Below are 23,071 nucleotides of genomic sequence, written 5' to 3' on the forward strand. Positions count from 1 at the left end.
AGAGTCAAAATTCAGTTTTCTCTAGATTTAATGTAGTGGGTATAGCTAAGTAACCAGGAATAATTTATAGGTATCATGATTTAAAGTATGGAGATGTAAAGCAATTATTTATCCAATAAATGTGAAAAGGACTGATGAGCAAGCAATATGACCTCCATGCATAAAGAAGAGTTCCTGAGGAAATGCTAGGGTATTCTTAGAGCATGATTTTTTAAATTTTTATTTTTTAATAGATGATAAGCGAATAATTTAGTGAGAAAAGGACAGCACGATTTTTCTAACAGGAAACTGGTGGTTCTCAAAATATGGTCTAGGGGTCCTGGGTTCCTTTCAAGAGACCCACTGTTGGGAGAGAGAATCTGCATGGACCCTGAGTGTCCCTGCACATTTTTGTGGTGCATGCCAAGAATACAAGGCCTGGGACATTTCTCAGGTTCACATTTGTAAAGGGAAAACTTGAAGAATGAGGTATGTCTCCCTCTTGGACAACAAATGGGCTGCTTTACTGCTTGCTATAAAATGATGAGTTTCCCAAGCTCAATGTCCCACTCCTTTAATGTCCCAGCTTCTGAGTCTACCATGTCACCCTCGAAGGCGAGACCAATGCAAATATAATGCTCCTGCAGGTTGCTATGCTATGAATAATAAAGACTTTTTTCTCTGACCCAGGATTCTTGTGTCTTCTTCCAGCATTCACGAAGCAGTAACTGGCTAACTTATTAGCTTGTCAGTGGATAAAATAAAATCCAGACCCTGAAATCCATGGGGTTAACTACTGTTGCAATATTATTAGATGTTATTTGTCTTTTTATTTTTTTTACTGTGGTAGCATTTACACTGATGATGCAAAAGTGATGACGAGTAAAATTGCTGGTGCCTGAGTATGACCGGCCATGGCACCTAACTGTAGTCACTGTATTCTTCAGTACCATACTCCCATTAAAAAAAAGCCAGTTTCACCTAAGAATGTCCTGGATGAGGCTGTAAAGATTTACTGAATTTTACTCACAAGTTAACATCTTTTTACTACTGTGTGTAACAAAATGGGAAATATACACAAAGGGCCTGTTTCATACTGAAGTATAAAGGTTGTCTTGCAGAAAAGCAGCGAGTGTAACCGTTTGAGTTACAAGATGAACTAGTCATTTTTTTTAATGGAATGCCATTTTTACTTGAAAGAATGACTAATGGGCAAGCTATGGTTATGCAGACATTCTCTGAAAAGCAAATGAAGTTATTAGCTTCTGACTAAAAAAAAAAAAAAACTGACAAAATTTGTTGTCCATGAAAAACTTTAAGTTTTCATGTGAAGATTAAAATTATGGAAAACTTATACCCGTTATAGTAAGCTTGGCCATTGTCCAATACTTAAAAAACTTTTGTGATAAGATCAGTGATAATGGTAAATGTGATTTAAAAATATATCATAGAATAAGTCAATATCTGGAAGATTTGCCTAGTTCAGTGAACCAGTATTTTCCAAATGACTAAATTCATGATGCTACAAAATCATGTATAGGTAAAAGATACACTAAAAGTAAAAGATAAGCCAATGTTTTTTAATGTAGCAGTAAAATTCATTAGTTTTGGCTTTTATACTGCTAACACTTAAGAAACTACTATTTATTGAGTTTTGGAGAAGGATATCCACAATTTCTAAAAAGGTTACTAAAATACTCTTCCCTTTCCCAACTACGTACCTGTGTGAGGTTGGATTTTCTTCATATAATTTAACAATGACAAAAAAACACACCAAAAAAACCCCAACAAAATATTGCAACAGATCATATAGAAGAAGCATTTCGAAAAAATGAAAAACAAGTATCTTCAAATTTTGAGAACTTTTAGGAAGACAGATTATGACATGTTAATAAATAAGAGAAACTAGACTGTTTTGGGGGCTAGTCCTAACCTACTGGGGTTGAGAGAATAGCCTGTCATGCCTTGGTCAAGAGAAATTGGGGCTGAATAAAATACGCAAGTTCTGTTTTGTGGGCTCTGGAACACAGTGGAAAAAAGAAAAATGGGAAATGTGAGAAAGGGGATAACTGGGGGAATTAAGGGGAGAAAAGCCATACTAGAGATACTCAAATTTGCTTAGAAACCAGGCAGAGACTTTAAAAGTGATATACTTCTCATCCCCCCCCGTCAAAAACCCTAAAATGATGTACTGAATTAAAAAACAGAGACCCAGAACAGAAAAAGGTTAGGATGAATTAATAATTAATATTTAGAAACAAAATTTCTGCAAAATACACTTCACTGTAAATATTAAAATGCTTTGGATATAAGTATTTTCTTTCTTACTGTGATATATTTATTATGAAACTTAGGAAAAAACTTTGAACTTTAATGAATGAACAGTTGAAGACAATTATTTTTCCCTCTAATTACTCTTCTATTAGAAGGTATATTTAATCCAGTCTCTAGAAACGAAACAAAGTCACACACACACACACACACACACACACACACACACACACACACACACAGGCACGTTTTCTCCAACTTTCTGTAAGCCCCAGCCTAGGTTAACATGTGCCACAGTAGAGTGGGCACAATCACCATTTCTACTGTATAAAAGATGATGAAAAGAAAGACTCACACATTAAAGGAATACAGAGACATTTTTTTACAAAGTTGAATAATGCACATAAACAGTCAAATTTATCTCAAGTTCTTCTCTTAGAAAATGTACCATGTTTAAAGGACGTAGACCAGATCTAACTTTCCCACAGAAATCACTTGGTCATTACATATCTTGACTAATGGTCTAATTTCTAACTTTTGTTCAAATGACGAAAAACATATTTATCATATACCTCTATTTTAAAACTTTTACAATGTATATAAAACCAGGTACCTGGATAATATATAGCAAACTATGTATAAATATAGTTTAAGAGACTTGCAATAGAGAAAGTATCTAGAGTGTTAAGAAAAGCTATGGGGGCCTAAAATTCAGATCACTGAATGAAAGCTGCACCTGAAGTCCAGAGCATATGAGATATGAGCTCAAGGATAGGAATGCCATTGAAAACCTAGACTTGTGACGCTTGTATTTCATAAGCCACAGAGGCCAGAAAGCAGAACAGGGTTCAAGTTCATACACTGCCTGCTGAAACTGTCATACATTAACAACTGGAGTAACACATCAGGGATAAATGCCTCTCACTGCAGGACTCTCTCCGCTGAAGCCATGATTATGTCACAAAAAAAGGTTCCAGTAAATGAAACTGTTCTTTCAAAACACTCTGTTTTAGCTGTCAGTGTATACAATGTTCCCCAAAGTGGCCTGGAATAATTTTGGTTCTTGTCTAGAAATCATTTTTCTATTAAAATCTTGTGGACAATTTAAATTTATATGCCTATGCATACATTACCAAGATAAAGGAAAGTAATGATTTGTTTTCTTTTCCCTACTTGAACTAAATGTTGAGCCCCTGCTCAAGACTATCTTCAGCTCACTGGGAATTTTAATTTTAAAAATAAGGTCCTATATGTTTTATCTGTACCATAAAGTTATAATTAGGATTTCATTTTGTCACATAATTAGGACTTCACATTGTCTTATTAACTGCTTTAGGTCTCCAAATCTTTGTTTCTCTAACCAGACTGTGGCTCCTTAAAGGGGATGGATCTCCTCTTACTTCTTTTTTGTATTCCTATCATTGATTAACAAGAGTAGGCAAAAAGAAGGAGTTCAATAAATACTTCTTATCTAAGTGACTGGCAGGTGAATTTTTAGACATTAGCTTTCTTCAAACGTTAGAGCATCTATATTCCTTGCAATTCCCAGGCACAGTGCATTTCCTTATGCTGGTTAGCACTGAAAGCAGCTCCACAGCTACCTTCACTGTTTGCTGTTCTAAACCTACAAAATCTTTCCCTCTCCTCAAAGCTATCACACACTTGCTGATCTAATCGCAATGATAGCCACATTAGAAATTTGCCATCCGTCTAACTGGTAACTTAAAGTAACAATTGCATTCTTTGTATTTTTAAAGTTTTGATTAAAGCATATAACTCAGATGAAAAAGGATATGTATAAAGAATAAATTAGAAATATATACAGAATATCAAAAATGAAACATAAAATCAACTTTTTGGACACATGAACAAATAATATTTAATAGTTATAAGTTCAAATAAATTCATACTATATTTACTTCCCATCTTGGATCCTAGAATCTGAAAAAAACTTTACAATGTTCAATAATCTCTGCCTTAGTTATTAAATCAAGATTTTTAAGCCAGAGGACAGGGACAATATCTCTTTTTCCTTCTACTGGCTGGCAGTGTCAGGTACACAACACTTCAGTTATTGAATAAATGAATAAAGAAAATTTACCAATATCAACAAATTCTTTTATGTATTCTATATTATTGCTCTCTACATATCTTATTGCATTAAAACACTCTAGACTTTAGTACAACTGCCACAAAAACAAAAAGTGGGATAGAAAGATGAAAGCGAACAGTTTTGTCTAGTATTTAGTTTGGCAAATGAAGTGATTCCCAGAAACAGTATTACAAAAATATCTTATTTCTAAGACCATACAAATGACCCAGTATGTTACAATCCTAGTTTTGAAAAAGTAAATTAAACTGCCAATTTATATTTGCATTAAAATACAAAATTTATTATTTAAATAATAACTGTTATGACGTACGTTAGTACGTCTGACAATGGTATCCTACAAACATAATAGTCTTTGTCAGGAATAAGTGTGTACATTTTAGTGTTATCTGATTTTCTACATACAAATATTTTTAATTTTTAAAACTGGTTATAAAAAAGAATTAATAATAACATGCAACAGTTTCTTGGTTCTCTAAAGCACTGCTCAGCTATTCTCCTCTGGAAAGTCTATATTCATATTAGAATTTTTGAAATTGTTAAGCTGATAAGCTATGATATTCCTTTCCTGAGATTAATAATGACAGGACTCAGGAAGTTGAATTCATAATTAAATCCTGCCAACTTCCTTTACCTTTCATTAGTATTTATCACATGGTGAATTAAATACTAGTCCCCCTCCCACTCCGCCCCCGGCATGGCTCAGATGGTTGGAGCGTCATACCGTACACCAAAAGGTTGCTGGTTCAATTCCCAGTCAGGGCAAGTAATTAGGTTGTGGGTTTGATCCCTGGTCTGAGTGCATACAGGAGGCAACCAATCGATGATTCTCTCTCACATCAATGTTTCTCTCTCTCTTTAAAAAAAAATCAATAGAAACATATCCTCAGGTGAGGATTAAAAAAAAACAACTAGTCCCTAACACACCTTTGATCTTTGGTACACTCTGCTGTACCACAGTTTACAATCCCTCTGATGCTTTTAAAATACATCTATTCTTCCTTTCAAGGGGAGGAACTTACTTTCTTGCCTCTGGAGCTCTTAATGACTTACATCTAATGAACAGAATAAAGTGGAAGGGAAGGTATGTGATTTTAGAGACTAGATCATAGAAAACGCTGTGGTTTCTTCTCTGTTCTCTCTCTTTTGGATCTCTTACTTTTTTACTTTGAGGAAGTCAGCTGCCAGGTAGTGAACAGAAATCCATGTGGCGAGGACTCCTGACAACAGTCATGACAGTGAGCCACCCTGGAAGTAGATCCTCCGACCAGAGATAACTAAAGTCTTTGGCCACATCCTGACTTTAATCATATGAGATCCTGAATCAGAACTGCCCAGCTAAGTCACTCCCAAATTTCTGACCCACAGAAACTAAAATAATAAATATTTGTTGTTTTAAGCTGTTAAGTTTTGAGGTAAATCTGGGATACTTTCTATAACATATGGTATGATATGATACCTAATACAATGTGCCCTTTTCCAAAATCATATATCATCACGAAAGACTGTGCAAGCTACCAAGGTGTTCAAGAGGTGAAAGGTTTTTCATTAAACTGAGTACTTCTCTAATGTCTCTAAACTACAAGCATCCAATGATATAGGTTCTATTGTCTTGACTTTATACCCTTTTAGGAGTCAAAGGACTCTTGCATGCTGTTTGTATAGGATTAGCATAAAAAGAAAGTGAACTATAAATTTTGTGCTTTAAAATAAAATTTTCTAAAAGGGCCTCTTTCCCCTCAACATATCCCTCTTTCCTGTTCTCTGTCTCATTTTCCAAGGTGGTAATAGTTGCCATTTGCCATAATGTCCATGGGTCTTTCCCCTCTCAAATATTCTAACCAAATCCTAAACAAAATAGTCTAAAGTAAACAAATCTTCAAACCACCCACCAAACAGGTGGAGGAAAGGACTGTGGGTGGTTAGTAGTAGCTTCCTTCTGTTACTAGTTCAAAGCATTTCTATTAACTAACTCATTACAGAGGGTAGGCCAAATGATTGGGAATGGGATTTCTAGAAATCAATTCATCTTTGAGAAGACTAATAATAAAAAAGTATACTGAAAATAGAAAAACGAATTGTATCATTATCCTAGCCATTTCTGCATACTGCCTTCCAGTTCTTGTCTTGTATAAAAAGTATGAGGAAAGTGTGGGGGTGGGGTGGTTGCGGGGTAGAGGGGATCAATGGGGGGAAAAAAGGGGGAAATCTGTAATACTTTCAACAGTAAAGGTAAATTAAAAAAAAATAAAAATAAAAATGCACACTTTTACAAACTGAAACCAACCAATATGGAATTTTTTTCATTTTGGAAAAACCCTAATATATTCAAATTATTCAAAGGTCTTTAGAAAAGGATTTCACTTTATTAACTAAAAGTAAATTTAATTATAACTCAATAAGTACAAATCAACATAAGCCAATAAAAAATATTTTAATTTCAACTGCTTGATTGGTATTTTTCTAAATTAGAACTAATTTTTACAATGAATAAACAGTCAGCTCTCAAATATTCAATAAATCCAACTTATCCATTCTTTTAGATATATTTCCTCTTCTCTTTTAATCCCTTATATATCTAGTGTTCATTAGTACTTTGGCTCTAGATACATAAAGGAAGATGAGAAAGCTAAAATACAAGACAGTTGATTTTTATTTTTACTAAATGGTTACAGTACAAGATTGGGTAGATAAACTATTCAAAGTATTAAATATGTGGCTGTCACATAAATCCCCTATTAGTAAACAAATTAAGAGAACTCACTAAATTTAGATTTATTTCTTACTTGGAGCTCTATGATTTTTCCTCTTATTGTCTGTCCATAAATAAAGTTACCATTGATGTAACATCAGTAATTCTTTGGAAATAAGCTATTTCTGACATGATTTCTATTATTTACAGAAATTCCAGCCTACGTATCCAAATATATATTTTATAGATAAAGACATCCTACAAAGTTAAAACAAATGTAATTTTAAAAATTCTGAAGAAGGTTCCCTTTGAACATTTATTGACTGAAAACTAAAATCTAAAACTTTCATAAATAATGACAAATTATCCAAATTTAAAATAAACTAAATTATTAACATATTTGAGTCTTTTACATCACCTCTTCTGTTCTAACCAAGATTGCTGTTTTTAAAAAATACCTTCTATAAGTTCTAAATTGGAGATACTTTATTATCTTCAAAGAAATGTTATAACTGGAATAAATATAAGAAATTTGATTAAAAATTAATGGTTAATGAAATTTAGAAGTCTTTGAAACAGGAAAAGGGACTGTAAATATTGTTTACTTAAGCACTAAATTTATGTTAGCATTTACAGTTCATTGATGTATAATGTACTATAACAAACCCAATCATAAAATTTTATTCTAAAAGTCAGAATCATTGTTTCTGAAATTTATCTCTTGCAAAATAAACCTAAATATATGCTAGTGCCATGGTTTCTTGTGTGTGTTTTTTTCAGCATTTTTAGATAAATGGAAAATGAAGTGAAGGTAAAGAGAGCTGAATAATTCAAATAAAGAAATAATGATTCTGAATTAAAAATATGAACTGGGAAATACTATAGAGAACTTCTCATTCTAAAATTTTTATTTATAGAAAATTGTTAAAATCAGATTTCTCAGACTGATGTTAAATAAAAACAAGTTAAGATGGTCGTAGTTCTGGGATCAGTCACAGAATAATCCTGATACACAAAGGTAAAATCTCCTATATCCTTTAGAAGGAAATAAATAAATACAGCATTCTTGACTTAATTGATATTGTGAATATTAAGTGACCTCATTTGTTAGGAGATCTTACTTTATTCAAAAGTTGTTTCATCCCACTAATACCCAACTCATCTTATTTAAAAAATTCCTTTTTAAACATAAAATTTCAATGATTTTGGAAAACATGGAGACTAATATACATCTATAGATCCACTACCCTGACTTAAGTGCTAAAATTTTAACTTTTTTGCTTCAGATCTTTTCTTTAAAAAAGTTATAGCTACAACTAAAGCTCCCCCTTACTGTCTTCCCAGAGTCACACTCTTTTCTCTCACAAACTGTAGAGGTGGTCATTTTTCTAAAGATGTGTACCTTCCCTATCCATGTTTTTATACTTTTACTACATATATATGTTTTTATAAACAATGTCATATGTTTTATATGTTTAAAAATTTACATAAATTATTCTCATTTTGTCATTTTGTAATTTCCATTTTTATTCAACATTTCTTTTGAAATCTAGGACTATTACTATATAAATTAGTTTATTTTATTCTTTCTAATGTGTTTTATTGTAAAGATGTACCATTCTGCTATTGATAGATGTTTAGGTTGTTTCTGACCAACACAGCATGAACATACTTATACCTGTATCCTTGCAGATATGAAATACTCCTTTCTATATTGCTGCAATAAAGACTTTCACTTAAATTGATTAGGTGGGCTTTTTTTTTTTTTTTTTTTAAGCACAGGTAATTGATGAAAAAACTAGAATGCTATTTTCTAATCCAGAATCATCAGTGTCTTACTATCTACCTTAGCTTAATTTTTTATTTCTCTGTAAAATCTTTTTCTTTGCTAAATGCCTGAAATGAGAATACCAGAAAATATGAAATCTAAGCCTTTTTTTACTTGGAAATGGTTCTTCTATTTAGGAACATGTAAATCATTTATTTGTATATACAGAACTTCTGTTTAGAATTCCAGTGGTGAATCCACTTCAGGAAAATAAAATGAGGACGCTATGTTATGTATCAGCAGTTGAATGTTGCTTTTTGCAGAAGCTATGTTAGGGTTGAAAATAATATTGTCCATATTCTCCCATTCCTGCCCACCTGAGGCACGACAGAATACTGACTAAATAATTCAGGAAAGCTGTGGAACCTGACTTCTCATTTCTTATGTTTTTAGGGAATAAGCGGCAGCGCAGCCTACCTTTGATTCTTTCTCTCCTGGTATTCCTGACTTGACTTTATCATGTGGCTCATCAAGAGTCAAATGATTCTTCCTTGCTTCACTGTCTTCAAGCAGGGGGATACAGCCAAGACTGTTATCTGTAAAACAAAAACCTCTTCGACATAAGTAGGAAATCCTTGGTTTTGGTACTACCTGAAAATGTAAACAGAATACAAACCCAAACCACTAATTTTAAAGAGTAGAGATTTTAAACTATGAGTTTTAAAAATTCTTAATACAAAACCCTTATTCTACCCAAATTAATGGTGTATAAAATATGTAGAATTTATATAAGTTGTATTTTCGGGGATGCATTTCTTGTTTAAGATACTTACTTGCATAACTACTCCATGCTTATTATAGGAAAATTAGAAAATGCAGACATGCCAAAAAATAAAAATAAAAGCTACCCATAATTTTTATCATCTGTGAGTTATTCCTATTAATATTTTGGTTTCTATTTTACTAGTTTTTCATATATATATATAAATTCACATAAGAATCTTTTATTTGCATAAATAAAATAAAATATTTATTTTTATATCCTGTTCTGCTCATTTTGCTATATATCATGAATATATGTCATGTTAATAAATGAAGCTATTATCATCACTTTTCTTCGCTACAAAGCTGTTCATTATATGGATGACTGAAATTTAACTGTTGGACATTTCTTTATTTCTAGTTCTTCATTACTAGAAATGCTATGATGAGCATCCTTGCATACATAACTTTGTGTACTTGAACATATACTTTCTTATGATATATTCTTAGAACTTAAAATTTTGTTTTAAAAGGCATAGACATTTTAAAAAGCTTTTGCTACTTATTGGCAAATTGTCTTCTAGGAAGATTTATCAACTTAAGAGTTCTACCATATAGAATATGTGAATGTCTATTTTCCCATACACTGAAAGTGTACAATTCTTAAATAAACATAATATATAAATCAGAGAAACAATGGAGGAATAAAATAAAAACACTTGACTTCCACATTTTTCTAGAAGTGGTTCAAGAAATACATAAAAAAATTAGAATGAACATACCTCGACTGGAATTCACAAGAAGTAACTGTGATTTTAACTTGTCAATAATAGTTTGCTGAAGTGACAGCTGTTCCTGTTGCTCACGTATTCTCTGCTCATAGTTTTCAGTCTGCTGACATAAAACCAGTTAGCCTGATATTTACTGACAGATATGTATATACATTTACTGTCTCAATAATTATATATTACATATAGATATGAGTTGCCTATATTGCTATTTCCCAGGTATTGAACATTTCCTTATGAGCTAAAAACTGGCTTCAGCAATTATTTATAATCATTACAAACATCTGTGATTAAAAAAACCATTTTAAACACTGTAAAATTTTAGAAAATCATCTTAAAGTACTTAATGTTAACAAAAAAGTCATGAATAATAAAATGATGTTAAAGTTTTCTATAAAAATACCCACTAATTTAAAAAAGGTAAGATTGTATGTCTTTTAAATAATCACACTTTTAAATTTATTCTTAGAGGACAAAATAAAAAGTAAGTGGGTATAGCTAAGACATTACGAAAACTAAAGGGACATGTACAAATTATAAAATTCAATTGATCATAAACTTTCTTTCTTAAAGTTTTAAGAAGTCAAAAGAACACGGTTAGTTTTTAGTGGATATCTTAAATACCACAATTTCCCTTATATTTTTAATCCATCCATTTTGCTATTTTATTTTAATGGCTCTGAGAAATAAGCAATGAAAGAAGACACAGTTTGCATTAGGGAATGCAGATACTGTAAACATTCAAGGAAATTTGAAAATGTGGCATTACCATTACCAAATTAGTACAAAGCCTTAAAAATATATTACCAAAAAACAACAGAGGATTCTTTACCAATTTCTTTCACCAAAGGAACCAATAAGTAAATGACTAAATTGTAAATTCCTTGAAATGTGAGATGGGGTCCTAATAATCTCATAATGCCCTTCAGTAGATACTAAATATTTGATTTTGAATTGATTTCTTCGTCAAAGTTAAAAATCAGTAAAGCTCTACTGTTTTCGGAGACCAAGAAGCCTAAAGTTCTTTAAAAATTACACAGCTATTCCTAGATTCCCAAAATGAACTAGTTTAAGAAAATGAAGCAAAAAACTACATTTTCCCAAGGTAAAATTTTATAATATATTTCAAACATGGTAACTGACAGAGCTAATAAATAGCCCAAGTGATGTGCATGCTGCCTGAGTGTAGTCTTATATAACTTGATATTCCCATAGAGCTCTGCAAGGTAACTTACACATAAGGGGTATTTAGTACATGCTTATTGAAAAAAAAATTAAGGAAATAAAGAATCCAAGTTAAAAAAATTCAAGTAAATTTCATTATAAATAGAAGAATAAATCTTGTGAGTCCATCTGGACCATATGTCCTAGGACTACAAGTATCTGAACTGAACCATAGATATAAAAGTCCAGTCTAAGACGGCTTCCCAGGACATGACATCTTATTCCTACATAAATTTATGTTCAAGCCCCTAGAAAGAGTGGGTAGGTTGACTAAAAGATTCAAACATCTATAGCAAATTCTGTAATACCTTAAATTTACCTGGGCTATGCACAGACACTAGGGCTGAAGAATTGGTGAACAAATTGCTGCTTGTCTTCTCTATTTCTGTGTATTTAGAGCTTTCTCCAAGAACTGAAAGCTCATCACAAACATTGACCAATGATTACCCATACTTTCACTATATCTTGATAGGTATGTACATTCTACTATCCAGACATTAAGTAACCAGCACAAAAACTTAGCAAGTTAGAGACAGGCCCAAAATAAATGTGGAAGTTATTTAAGCCTCAGTCCATTCTCTGACTACTGTGTGTGTGTGTGTGTGTGTGTATATTTCCCGACCCTTCATCTTAATGAAAAACCAATTAACTTGTATTTTCCTTTTGAACCAACTCAGAAAGCCTCTGTCAGGTAATTTTCATCTTCTAGTCTCTGGCTTAAAAACACAGTTTAGCACATCTGCACATAACATACTATAATACATGAATAACGCTAAAAATGTATTCATTAGCTTAGAGAAATCAACAGATCAATAACTACTTCAAACTAAAGTTTTGAACTATTTCTTTTTTTAAAAAAATTATTTTTTACTTTTTTATCCTCATCAGAGGATATTTTTTCGAGACATCGATGGCTGAGAGACACATTAACTGCTGCCTCCCGCACCCGGGCCAGGGGTCGAGCCTCCAACCGAAGTACATGCCCTTGACCGGAATCAAACCTGGGATCCTTCAGTCTACAGGCCCACACTCTAACCACTGAGCAAAACTGGCTACGGCTAAACTATTTCTTAAACAGTTTAATAAAGTACTTTATAAACTCAAGCAAATTCTGTAATAATTTAAAAACTAATACTATGTAGAATAGCAGGGGAAACAGAATAGCAACGGTTCAAGCTCTCTCACTGCTCTTTCCACAAACTTACACTTATAGGAATTATAGTATTCTAGTCTATTGTCTATATATTTAATTTCCCTTTAAATTATTATCTCCTCAAGGGCAAAGACTATTTAGTGCTGGTATCTCCGCAGTATAGTAGAGTGCCTGGCACACATTGAGATGCTCAGTAAACATTACTTGAACAAATATACTACTTTAGTTAAAGAGGTATCAGAGAAATAGATGTGCCTTCAGAAGTGACCTGAAGGAATGGAGAAAAGGCTTTGCTTATATTTCTGTACAGAAACAGGGAAAATGGAGATAAGGTCAGTAGGTGAATAAGACAAAGGAAGTTAAATCTGAGAATATGGATGCAAACAACAGGCAATGTCCGAAGATTTTTTTTTTTAAAGGGGAAGCTTATACCATCAGAAAAAAAGGTACTAATTTGAGAAGAGAAAATAAATAGTATTCAGATAATAGTAAAAAAAACTGGTCACAAGGCTATGAGAGGGAAAGTCCAGAGAATATTACATCAAATTGGGAAATAACCAGTAGAATTCAGTTTATTTGCTATGTTTGGAAACAAAGTGTTTTTTTAAATTAAATGCTTCTGCTCACTGAACGGATCTGCATAAACTTATAACATGAAAAGTCCTTTTAAACGGTCAGATAATTATTGCAGTTACAGTACTTTTAAAAAAAACGATTACAAAGCAAGTGCATTCTGGCACTACCAAAGACCCCATAAAACAAAAAAATCACTAACAACCGCATTGAAAATGTACAACAGCAATGTCTTGTCAACACTTCTGTACAGAGCACAGACATGACAGCTAAAACAGACAGAAGAGAAGATGCTTTTGACAGCCAGTGTGTGTGAATGATTCTTTGAGTCAGATGGCAGCAACAAGTTACCAACTAAGAGATCTGCATGACAACTAACCATCCATCTGTATCAAACACCATCTGGCCGAGATGACTCTGGCTTCTGTGTATTTGACACTCTTTCCAATTCTAGACTAGGAAAACAAGTGGTCTACCAGCCTCTAAAGAGGCAAAACAGGTACTTAGGTAGTTGTGCTATAATGCACTTTGTAGTCTTTGTGTTCAAAAGGAAAACTTAAAACAATGGTGATCAAATATAGTACACATCTTAAATTTATTAAAAATGGTTGTCCATACATACTCTCGACTACCATAAATCAATTAAAAGCTTATCTTAGAAATGTCCCTTTATCCAGGCAAAATCTGAATCTATCTTCAAAACTATAGGAGCATATTCTCCATAATTTGGACATACAGCTGCTCAAGTTGTCATGAGTTTCACAAATGTGAAAAGAATTCTATAAATTAAATTTTTTCCTATTGCTGACACTGAAAATTATCATTTCTCATATTTTCCAAAGCAAAATATTTCCTAGATGAAAAAAAAATTCTAGTGTCCTTAAGGCATCTATAATACTCTAAACAGATCAAACATTATCTCTTCTTAAACATTATCTCCTCATCCTCAAGAATTTATCTCAGTATTCTGAAAAATACCATTGTTTTCCTCCAAGTACAACAAAACAGGAATTTAATAAATGTTGAATGGATTTAAAAATTAGTCTTGATTTAAAAACCTTTCAAACTGTACCAAGATTAACAAAGAGAACAAAATCTTTAATGAAGGATTTGCTTGGCCACCACTAATGCTCTCCATAGGGAGCTCCACTGTTCATGAAGGAAGATAATTAAATATTAATTATCCCAATACATAGCACTTTAGACACAAACCAATTGTCTTATCTTGACACTTTGGTAAACTAAACATCAACTTCAATTTTAAGTTAAAAAAAAAAGAAATTGTACAGGATTAGCAACTCAGGATCCTGGTTTACTCATTCTTCAACCATTCTCTATTCTCTTACAAGTAGGCAGAAGTCCTGCTATCCCTCACCCTCCCAGTACCAAGATTTATTTAGGCTAGAGCTACATTTGACAAGTCAGATTATCACTCTGATTATCTACTATTAGGTGACAGTGTTGCCACCAATTTCACAGCATGTCAAATGATAAACTAAGACAAACCATTTTTATTTTATAATCTTGTGTATTGGTCCTGATCAACTTACTTAGTCTCTTTGAGCCTTGGTTTCTTTCTCTTTGAAATGGAAATAATACTTACCTGAAGGATTGAAGGAGGGTGGGTGTATAAAATATATGACACATAATAAGCTCCTTGCAAACATTAATTCTTTTCCTTTAATACTGAGCAAGCTATCTACATAATACCTATTACTATAGCCTGTAGTGCATACATTGATTAACTAAAGCTCTTATTACCACTGAACACAGGCAATTTGTCACCAGACTTACCATGCAACCACCCCATGCTCTAAGCCAGTTTTTTCAGTCTTTCTTCTAGTTCACTATAACCTATGACTCAGAAGTTTCTTTTTGAGAAATCAGAGTGATATCTCCTTTGGATCAAAAACATTCTGTCAAGCAAAAACAACAAAAAACTCTGGTTGTTCAATGTTTACAAAGAAAGTTTCTAAAGCCTAAAAAAAGGGCTCAAAAACCATTAAGGAATAATTAATGTCTGTTAATAATTACAAAAGAAGCATGTTTGTTGAAAAAAATGCAAACAACAAAATGTCTACCATAACCACCACCACAACAACCCAGATATGTACAAAGTAAAAAGTGAGTCTCTTCCTTTAATTTACCTCCTCAGAGGTAACTACTATTGACCCTTTGGTATGTGCCCTTTCAGAACTTCTGTGTATATGTATATGTACCTTACTCTTTTTTAAAATTCTCATCTGAGGATATTTGAAATGCTCCAGGCAACTTTAGCTTAGTCAGCCATAAGATGTGGCAAAAACTACTAATTATTCCTCCATATACATTCTCATTCTTTTTTTTAAAGTAATATAAACTATTAGTTGGGCATATGGTTGGTCATCCAGCTAGGGAATATATTTACCAGTCTTCCCCACTATGAGGTGTGACCATGTAACTAAGTTTTGACTAACAGCGTGTGAACAGAAGTGACCTGTACAAATTCTGGACCATCTTGGCCTCTCTCTGTCACTCTCTCCCCCCACCAACTAGAGCAGCCATTGTGATTCCAGAGATGAGAACCATATTTTAAGGATTCTTGAGCTGCCTTACCAGCCCTGGCTACTCACCTCTGGACTGTTATATGAGCGAGAAATAAACTTTTATCTTATTTAGCCATAATATTTCTTGATCTCTTGGTAACAACAGCTTATCCCATACAATAACCTATTCAGAGGCCAAGCCAACTCTATCACTGCCCTATGTAATAGCATCTTCTCTTATTCTGTGATTTAAACACCCCTCTATTTTGTAAGTCAGAAGACTTCTTAGTGTGGATACATACAAATGCTTACACAAAGCAAGAAGCAGAATAAGCAATATTAGACTGTGAACCCTTTAAGTGCATGCTTTATATTTTATTTATTTTTTAATCCCAAGCATTTATTATGATACATCCGAAATTGTTTGTAGAATGAATGAAATATTAACAGCAAACTTTATATTCTACCCTTTTTAGTAAGAGGTATAGATCACAAAGTAAGAATTTATCCAAGAAAAGAGGAGACTATATTAGATTCATAGCAATGAGAAGAAAACAGTTTGAAAACCTGAAATGGGCTACAATTTAGCTAGGTTATTATAATGAATATTGAATTTAGAGTCAGATAAACCTAGTTTCAGTATAGATTCTGTTACTTAGGCTGAAAGACTAACTTTATTAAGTATTAGTTTCTTCATTTGAAAATGGGCTAACAATGCTGACTTTATAGGGCTAAGACGATTCACATGTAAATGTAAAGTCTGTAACATTTTACTAGACACTTAGGAGGTTCTAAGAGAACAAACAATTTAAAGGCACAGTGGCAGGACTGCCTAGGCATTACAATAGAAAATTTGGTATAGAAAAGAGAAAAACACTACTTGGGTGCCAGGGAACATAAAATAAACTTGATGATCAATAGTATGACACCAGTAGTAGTATGACGGATCATCCTTTGAAACTTAAGTGCGGTAATTTAGGATAAATAAAAGGCAGCTTATAAAACTCATCACTCCCTTAAAATAGTACAAGTCAGAAAAAATAATGGGTATATAAGTTCAGGTCTGACATCAATTTAATGCGCCTTCCAAGTGGAAATTAGATATATGGGTCTAGATCTCAGAAGGCAGGTCTGGAGTAAGGAGATAAATTTAGCAGTCACTCTCAAAGGTATCTGAAGCCACAGGAAAAGATGAGATAGCTCATACAAGACTATAAAGTAAGAATCAAAGAAGGCCTTGAAAAACTAATATTTAGTGACCTGCAGGTAGTGAAACCTAACAAAGGAGACTGAGGAAGTGGGGCTCAAGAGGGTATGAGAAAAATCAAACATGGTGTCTAGAATGTTAAAGAAAACAGTATTTAAAGAAAGAGGTAGTACAAGAGATACGGTCAGTTATGAAATGAAATGAGGTAGCTCAATATGTATGAACTTGAAAGACTATCGATTTTAGAAAAAGTAGTTACAGAAAAAGTTATAGAAATGAAATCTGTGGTCAAGCAGATTTTTTCAAATCCCAGTTCTACTAGCTTTACTACTTATTAGTTATGTGTTTGTGGGCAAGTTATTTCACCTCTCTGCACTTCATTTTCCTCATCTGAAAAATGAAAATAATACTTCCTTATCAGATTTGTAAAATGATTAAATTAGATGACTGTAAAACACTTTGACAAACATAGGCCTCAATAAATTTTAGTGAGGATAATAAAGAGAAAAACATTAAAAAATTTTAGAACCATTTTCAGATTAGCATGATTCCATTTCTGATAAAATATGATGCACATATTCTGGAAAGATATATATCAAGTTACTAACAGTGGTTGCCCCTGGGGAGTGAGAAAGAGGACCATCACTTTATATTCTGTGTATCTTGAATTATTTGCATTTTTTTCAATAAGCATATGCTGCTTTTGTAATTTTGGCCAATAATATTTTACAATCACTTACCTGCCTTATTTGTCTTTGTCGCCCTTATTAATTTGAAATACTCAAATGCATCTGCTTGACAGAATGTTCTTGAATGGATGTAGCACACTGACTTCTCAAAGAGGAGCTTCGGAGTCTTAAACTGCAGTGAACTAGAAGAAACACTGTGACAAGAGCTGGCTTGGAGTATGAACTGCTAAGTGGTAAAAGACTGGTGAGTTTGTTCAAACTGATGAATGACAGATGGACAGCAATAAAACAGCTAGTAAGAAAATCTAGGCTACACCAATTATAATTTGTTTTGTAACAGATTTTTTAAAAAGTTATGATAAAATATATAAATTTTGCTGTTTTAGCCAGTTTTAAGTGTACAGTTCTGCAGCATTAAGTAAATTCACGTTATTGTGCAGCCATCACCACCATCCATCCCCAGAATTTTTTTATCTTCCCCAAATGAAATTCTGTACCTGTTAAGCATTAACTCTCCATTCCCCTCCCCCAGCCTCTAGAAATCACCCTACTTTCTGTCTCCATGAATCTGACTACTCTAGGTATCTCATAAAAGTAGAATCATTTTTTGTGACAGTCTTATTTCACTTAACATAGTATCTTCAAGGTTCATCTGTGTTGTACCATGTGTCAGATTTCCTTCCTATTAAAGGCTGACTAATATTACATTGTATGTATATATAGAATTTTGTTTATCCAATCATAAAGTGGTATTACAGTGACTGATTTTGTATGTTACTCATCCTTGCATTTCAGGACAAATCTGATTTGGTCAAGGTGTGTAATGCTTGTAATATGCTGCTGAATTAGGTTTGCTAGTATTTTGTGAAGGATTTTTACATCACTATCTGTAAGGGATATGAGTCTGTAGTTTTTCTTATAGTGTTTTTGTCTGGCTTTGGTGTTGGGATAACACTGGCCTCATAGAATGAGTTAGAAAGAATTCTATCCTAATCAATTTTTTGGGAAGAATGTGAAAAGAATTGGTGTTCATTCTTATTTGAATGTTTGATAGAATTCATCAGTGAAACCTCTGGGTCCTGGGTTTTCTTTGTGGGGAACTTTTTGATTACTGTTTCAATCACTTAGGTTTTCTATATTTCATGATTTAGTCTTGGTAGGTTGAGTGTTTCTAGGAATCTGTCCACTTGGATCAAGGTTATTTAATTTGTTGGTATGCAACTTTTCCAAGGTTGTCCTGTTTCTTCTCTTCTTCTCTTGCTCCATTCTCTTTCTCCTTGATACCTCTTTTTCCTATCACTTCAAATATCATCTCTACAAAGACAAGTTCCAAATCTGTATTTGCAACTGATACCTTATTCCAAAGATCCACATTTCAAATGCCTGATTATCTTCCCCTGACTAATCTTCTGACATTTGAACTCAAAATATCCAAATAATAATTTCCTTTACCAAATCAGCATTCTCTATTTCTGTGGCTGCATCATCAATCTTCCATTCATCCAGGCTGAAAATCTTGGAAGTACTTAAAATGGTATTTAAAAACTTAGGTCTAACCTGAGAGCCTTTGTTCTTATCTCCATACTAGAAGTTTGAGACTTGTATATATAATCTTATTACTAAAATTATAAATGAGAAATAACTAGATTGTTTTATTTCAAAGTTCAATGTCATTTCTGGGAGTAGATACATGAGGAGAAATTAGTGATTTACATTTGGTACTTCTGATTCTGTAAGTTTGAAAACAATAAATGTTCCATAAAATAAAATCTCAAGATATGTCAAAAGGAAGTATAAATGTATTCTCACACACATGTTTTAGAAAAAGTTAAAAATAAAGTATAAAACCCAATGTCAGAACTCTTATTTCATTATATTACAGGCATACCTTGTTTTATTGCACTTCCCTTTTCTGTGCTTCATAGATACTGCCTTTTCATCAACATTGAGCCAAGACTATCAGTGAAATTATGACTCACTGAAGGCTCAGATGAATTTACTGAATAAATCTGATGTGTAACATTGTGTAAGTTTAAGGTGTATATCATGTTACTTTGATACATGTATATATTGTAATATCATTACCACTGTAGTGTTATTTATCACATTACCTTATTATAGCACAATATTACTGTCTACATTCATTATACTGTTCACTAGGTCTCTATGTCTTATTTACTACTTGTTTGTACCCTTATTTACTACGTTTGTAACCTTAAACACCATAAGTCTTATTCTTCCCCAACCTGACCCCCTGGTTAATACCATTTAACTGTTGTTGTTTTTTATAAGTTTGACTTTTTTCAATTTTACATATAAGTGATAAATGATAACCCTTCAACTTCTGGTAACTACCACCTCCTATCTGCAAACTTATCTTTTTTTTTTTTTAAAAAAAAATATATGTTTATTGATTTCAGAGAGAGGAAGGGAGAGGGAGAGAGAGAGAAACATCAATGATGAGAGACTCATTGACTGGCTGCCTCCTGCACGCTTCACACTGGGGATCGAGCCCACAACCTGGGCATGTGTCCTGACTGGGAATCAAACCTCGATCTCCTGGATCCTAGGTCGATGCTCAACTGCTGAGCCACGCCTGGCCAGGCTGCAAACTTATCTTTATTTGCAGCTATGTTTTCCTTTTGTTCCCTCCAGTTCTCAGAGGAACAGATGTTTCTCCTCTTGTTCATAGTAAATTCCTTAACCTATTCCTGACCAAAGGAGTTGGCCTTATTTCCTTCCTCTTACCCTTTTCTCCTTCAACTATTTTTTCACCCTGTACACTCTAACTCAGAAATGTTATCCACATTCAAGGCTATAATAAAATCAGTTGTTCTATAATCTGTATCTATAGTATCCAATTCAGAACTCCATACAGGCTTCTAGATCCATATTTGCAACCACCCATTGGACATTTCCACCTGTATGCCCCATAGGTAACTAAACCTAATAACTAAAACCTAATTACACATCTTATTTCTCTCTCCCCAAATTTGTGCCTTCTTCTCCATTCTTGATTTCAGTCATCAGTACCACCATTAACCCAGTCTTCTATTCCAGATAACTGAATATCATTCTAGAATCCATGCTGTGACTCTCAGAAGTGGCCTGCATTCAGGTGTCACCTGCTTTCCACTCTATCTCCTAAATAAATCTTAGCTCTCTTCCCCAATTCATTCATCCCTAATACTTAATTTAACTCCTTATTTTGATTGCTTGAAATGAATGCCATTTGTTTTCTTTTAAAAACAGAAGTATAACATAAAAATATATATATATTTAACATATACATATTAATAGATATTAATGTATAATTTATTTTAAAAGTACATAAAGTTCAACTTGATGGTTGCCACTTACTTTTAAATTCCTGGCTCTTAGAACACTGCTTAGCATTGATATATGTTTGTTGAGCTGAATTCCACATTGTCCTCTATCCTATCTATCTTCTATCCCACAGTCATCTGTATAAATATATAAAGACTTTTCTAAAGCATGTATTAATCCTTCAGTAAGTTTTGACTGAATAAGAATATAGTACAAACTACTTAGTCATATTAATCATGACAGGGCCCTAATATACCTTTACAGCTTCTTTTCCTGTACTGCTATTGTTCTTTTTGGAGCTATAGGATTACCTTATAGTACACTGTGTATAGTGGTAATTTTACAAAGCTGAAAATTCTGGTAAGTCATTAAAGATTTCACTGAAATAGTCTATTTTTCTGTAGTTAGATATGAAGGCTATTATAAATTAATAACTTAGTTCTAGGACATTTTAAAATTTGTATTGCCTTCCTGCTACCAAATAACAAAGTAAAAAAACCCAAAACACAAAATTAGCTATGACAGTGATACTTCTTTCAGTTTGTCATTTTACGTAAAAACTATGAAACTAATATCAAATACTGAGTATCAACTGTTATTAAAAAATAAAAAAAATATTTTATGAAGAATATCTGTCATTTTTAAAAAATACAATCACCTTAAAATGAACTCTTCCCACAGGTCACATACAAATCTCAGATTATATTCATCCATATATCCCCATGTTTCAGTAATTATAGTTCCTCAAGGCAGTTTCTAACAGTATATTTTTCAGTAGCAAAAGACTCTCAAATTCCATTTACCAGGATAAATAACTTTAAGAACCAAAACCACATACCTTTTGCTGCAGCTCTTTTACTGCAGAATCTCTATCCATGCATGCCTGTCGGAAGGCTTCGTAAGCTTTATTGAGTTGTTCACCAATGTTTTTATCCATTCCTCTCTGTCCTGTAGCATCACTGTAAAGGATGGAGTAAGTGACAGGTCTGGAAAACAATCAAAACAATTTATAGCTATTAAAGTATGTAAATCTCATTTTTAAAATGCATCTTAAAGACAGTTCTATATGGTTTATCATGAACATTATAGCATCAAGTACTATAAAGGTTTATAAAGGCATAAAAGTCTCATGTAAAATCCTAGTAAGTACTGTGAAACATTAACTTCTACAATTTTTTAATATTCTTTATTAATGTTAAAGGAGCAAGTGGGGTTCCAGTTCATAAAGATGCTACTTTGAAAATAGTAAAGTGCAACCTAAAAGTGGAGAAACACTAAAAGGCCATTTTGGTATTAATGCTTTATAGAAATGCACATCAGGATTAGCAATGTGGGAAGAGATTCTTTTTACTAAACGGACAGTTACTCCCACTTACAAGGTGAATTCTCGCTACACTGAAATTAGAGCAAAATTAAATACATAATAAATGTTTGTGGATGGAGTTCACACTGTTGTTATCGCAGAGCAATTAAGATGTGTGAAAATGCTCTTATTTTAGCACAAAATCTAGGGAGAGCTGCTGTTGGATTGTATATTTAAAAAGAAAAATCATGTTCCTTCAAGTACTACCCCCACTCCCTACTCGTTTTCCAACCTCCCTGCTGTTTCTCAACTACAGGTGATTTACTCAGTGGAGGTAATTTGGTTTTATCATCTCAATTTGCATAACATCTCTAACTACATTCCATGGCTCTGAGCAGAGAGCCATCCTGACGACTAATTCCTCCTGTCCAGCTGTAAAAACCACATCACAAGACCTTTCTCTTAACCTTCTGAAAGCAAGAGGAGGTTTTGGTAGTATCAAATTATTTAGCTTTTTATCACTGGCAACCTTCCAGTTTCTAATCTTTCATAAGGTCTTTCATTTTATCTTTGCGTATATAATGCTTTAAAATTTTTTAAAGTATTTTACATTAAGATATAACTAATATAACATAAAATTCACCATTTAAAAGTATATGCTTCTTTGTTTTTTAGTATATTCACTATGCTGTGCAACCAT

At 32.9% G+C, this 23,071-nt stretch overlaps 1 protein-coding gene across 5 annotated transcripts in view; it reads right to left on the reverse strand.

Annotated features, from left to right (window-relative positions):
* TANK (TRAF family member associated NFKB activator) overlaps positions 1–22,049 on the reverse strand; it is a 42,219-nt gene extending 20,170 nt beyond the window's left edge. Inside the window, exons 1-4 of one of the 5 annotated variants that reach the window (XM_016196359.2) lie at positions 21,907–21,988; positions 21,102–21,205; positions 10,365–10,473; positions 9,298–9,416 (exon numbers count right to left, since the gene is read on the reverse strand). In XM_016196359.2, coding sequence (XP_016051845.2) covers positions 9,298–9,416; positions 10,365–10,473; positions 21,102–21,137 — 264 coding nt within the window. In that variant the 5' untranslated portion in view covers positions 21,138–21,205; positions 21,907–21,988. Of the gene's footprint in view, positions 1–9,297; positions 9,417–10,364; positions 10,477–15,114; positions 15,538–21,101; positions 21,206–21,906 lie in introns of those variants that run through there. The other 4 variants (XM_016196299.2, XM_016196215.2, XM_016196142.2 and 1 more) reach the window with 4 other exon arrangements.
* Between the last annotated feature and the right edge of the window lie 1,022 nt (positions 22,050–23,071).

Source organism: Miniopterus natalensis, chromosome 8, assembly GCF_054644295.1.
Source record: "Miniopterus natalensis isolate mMinNat1 chromosome 8, mMinNat1.hap1, whole genome shotgun sequence".
Classification (NCBI taxonomy): domain Eukaryota; kingdom Metazoa; phylum Chordata; class Mammalia; order Chiroptera; family Miniopteridae; genus Miniopterus; species Miniopterus natalensis.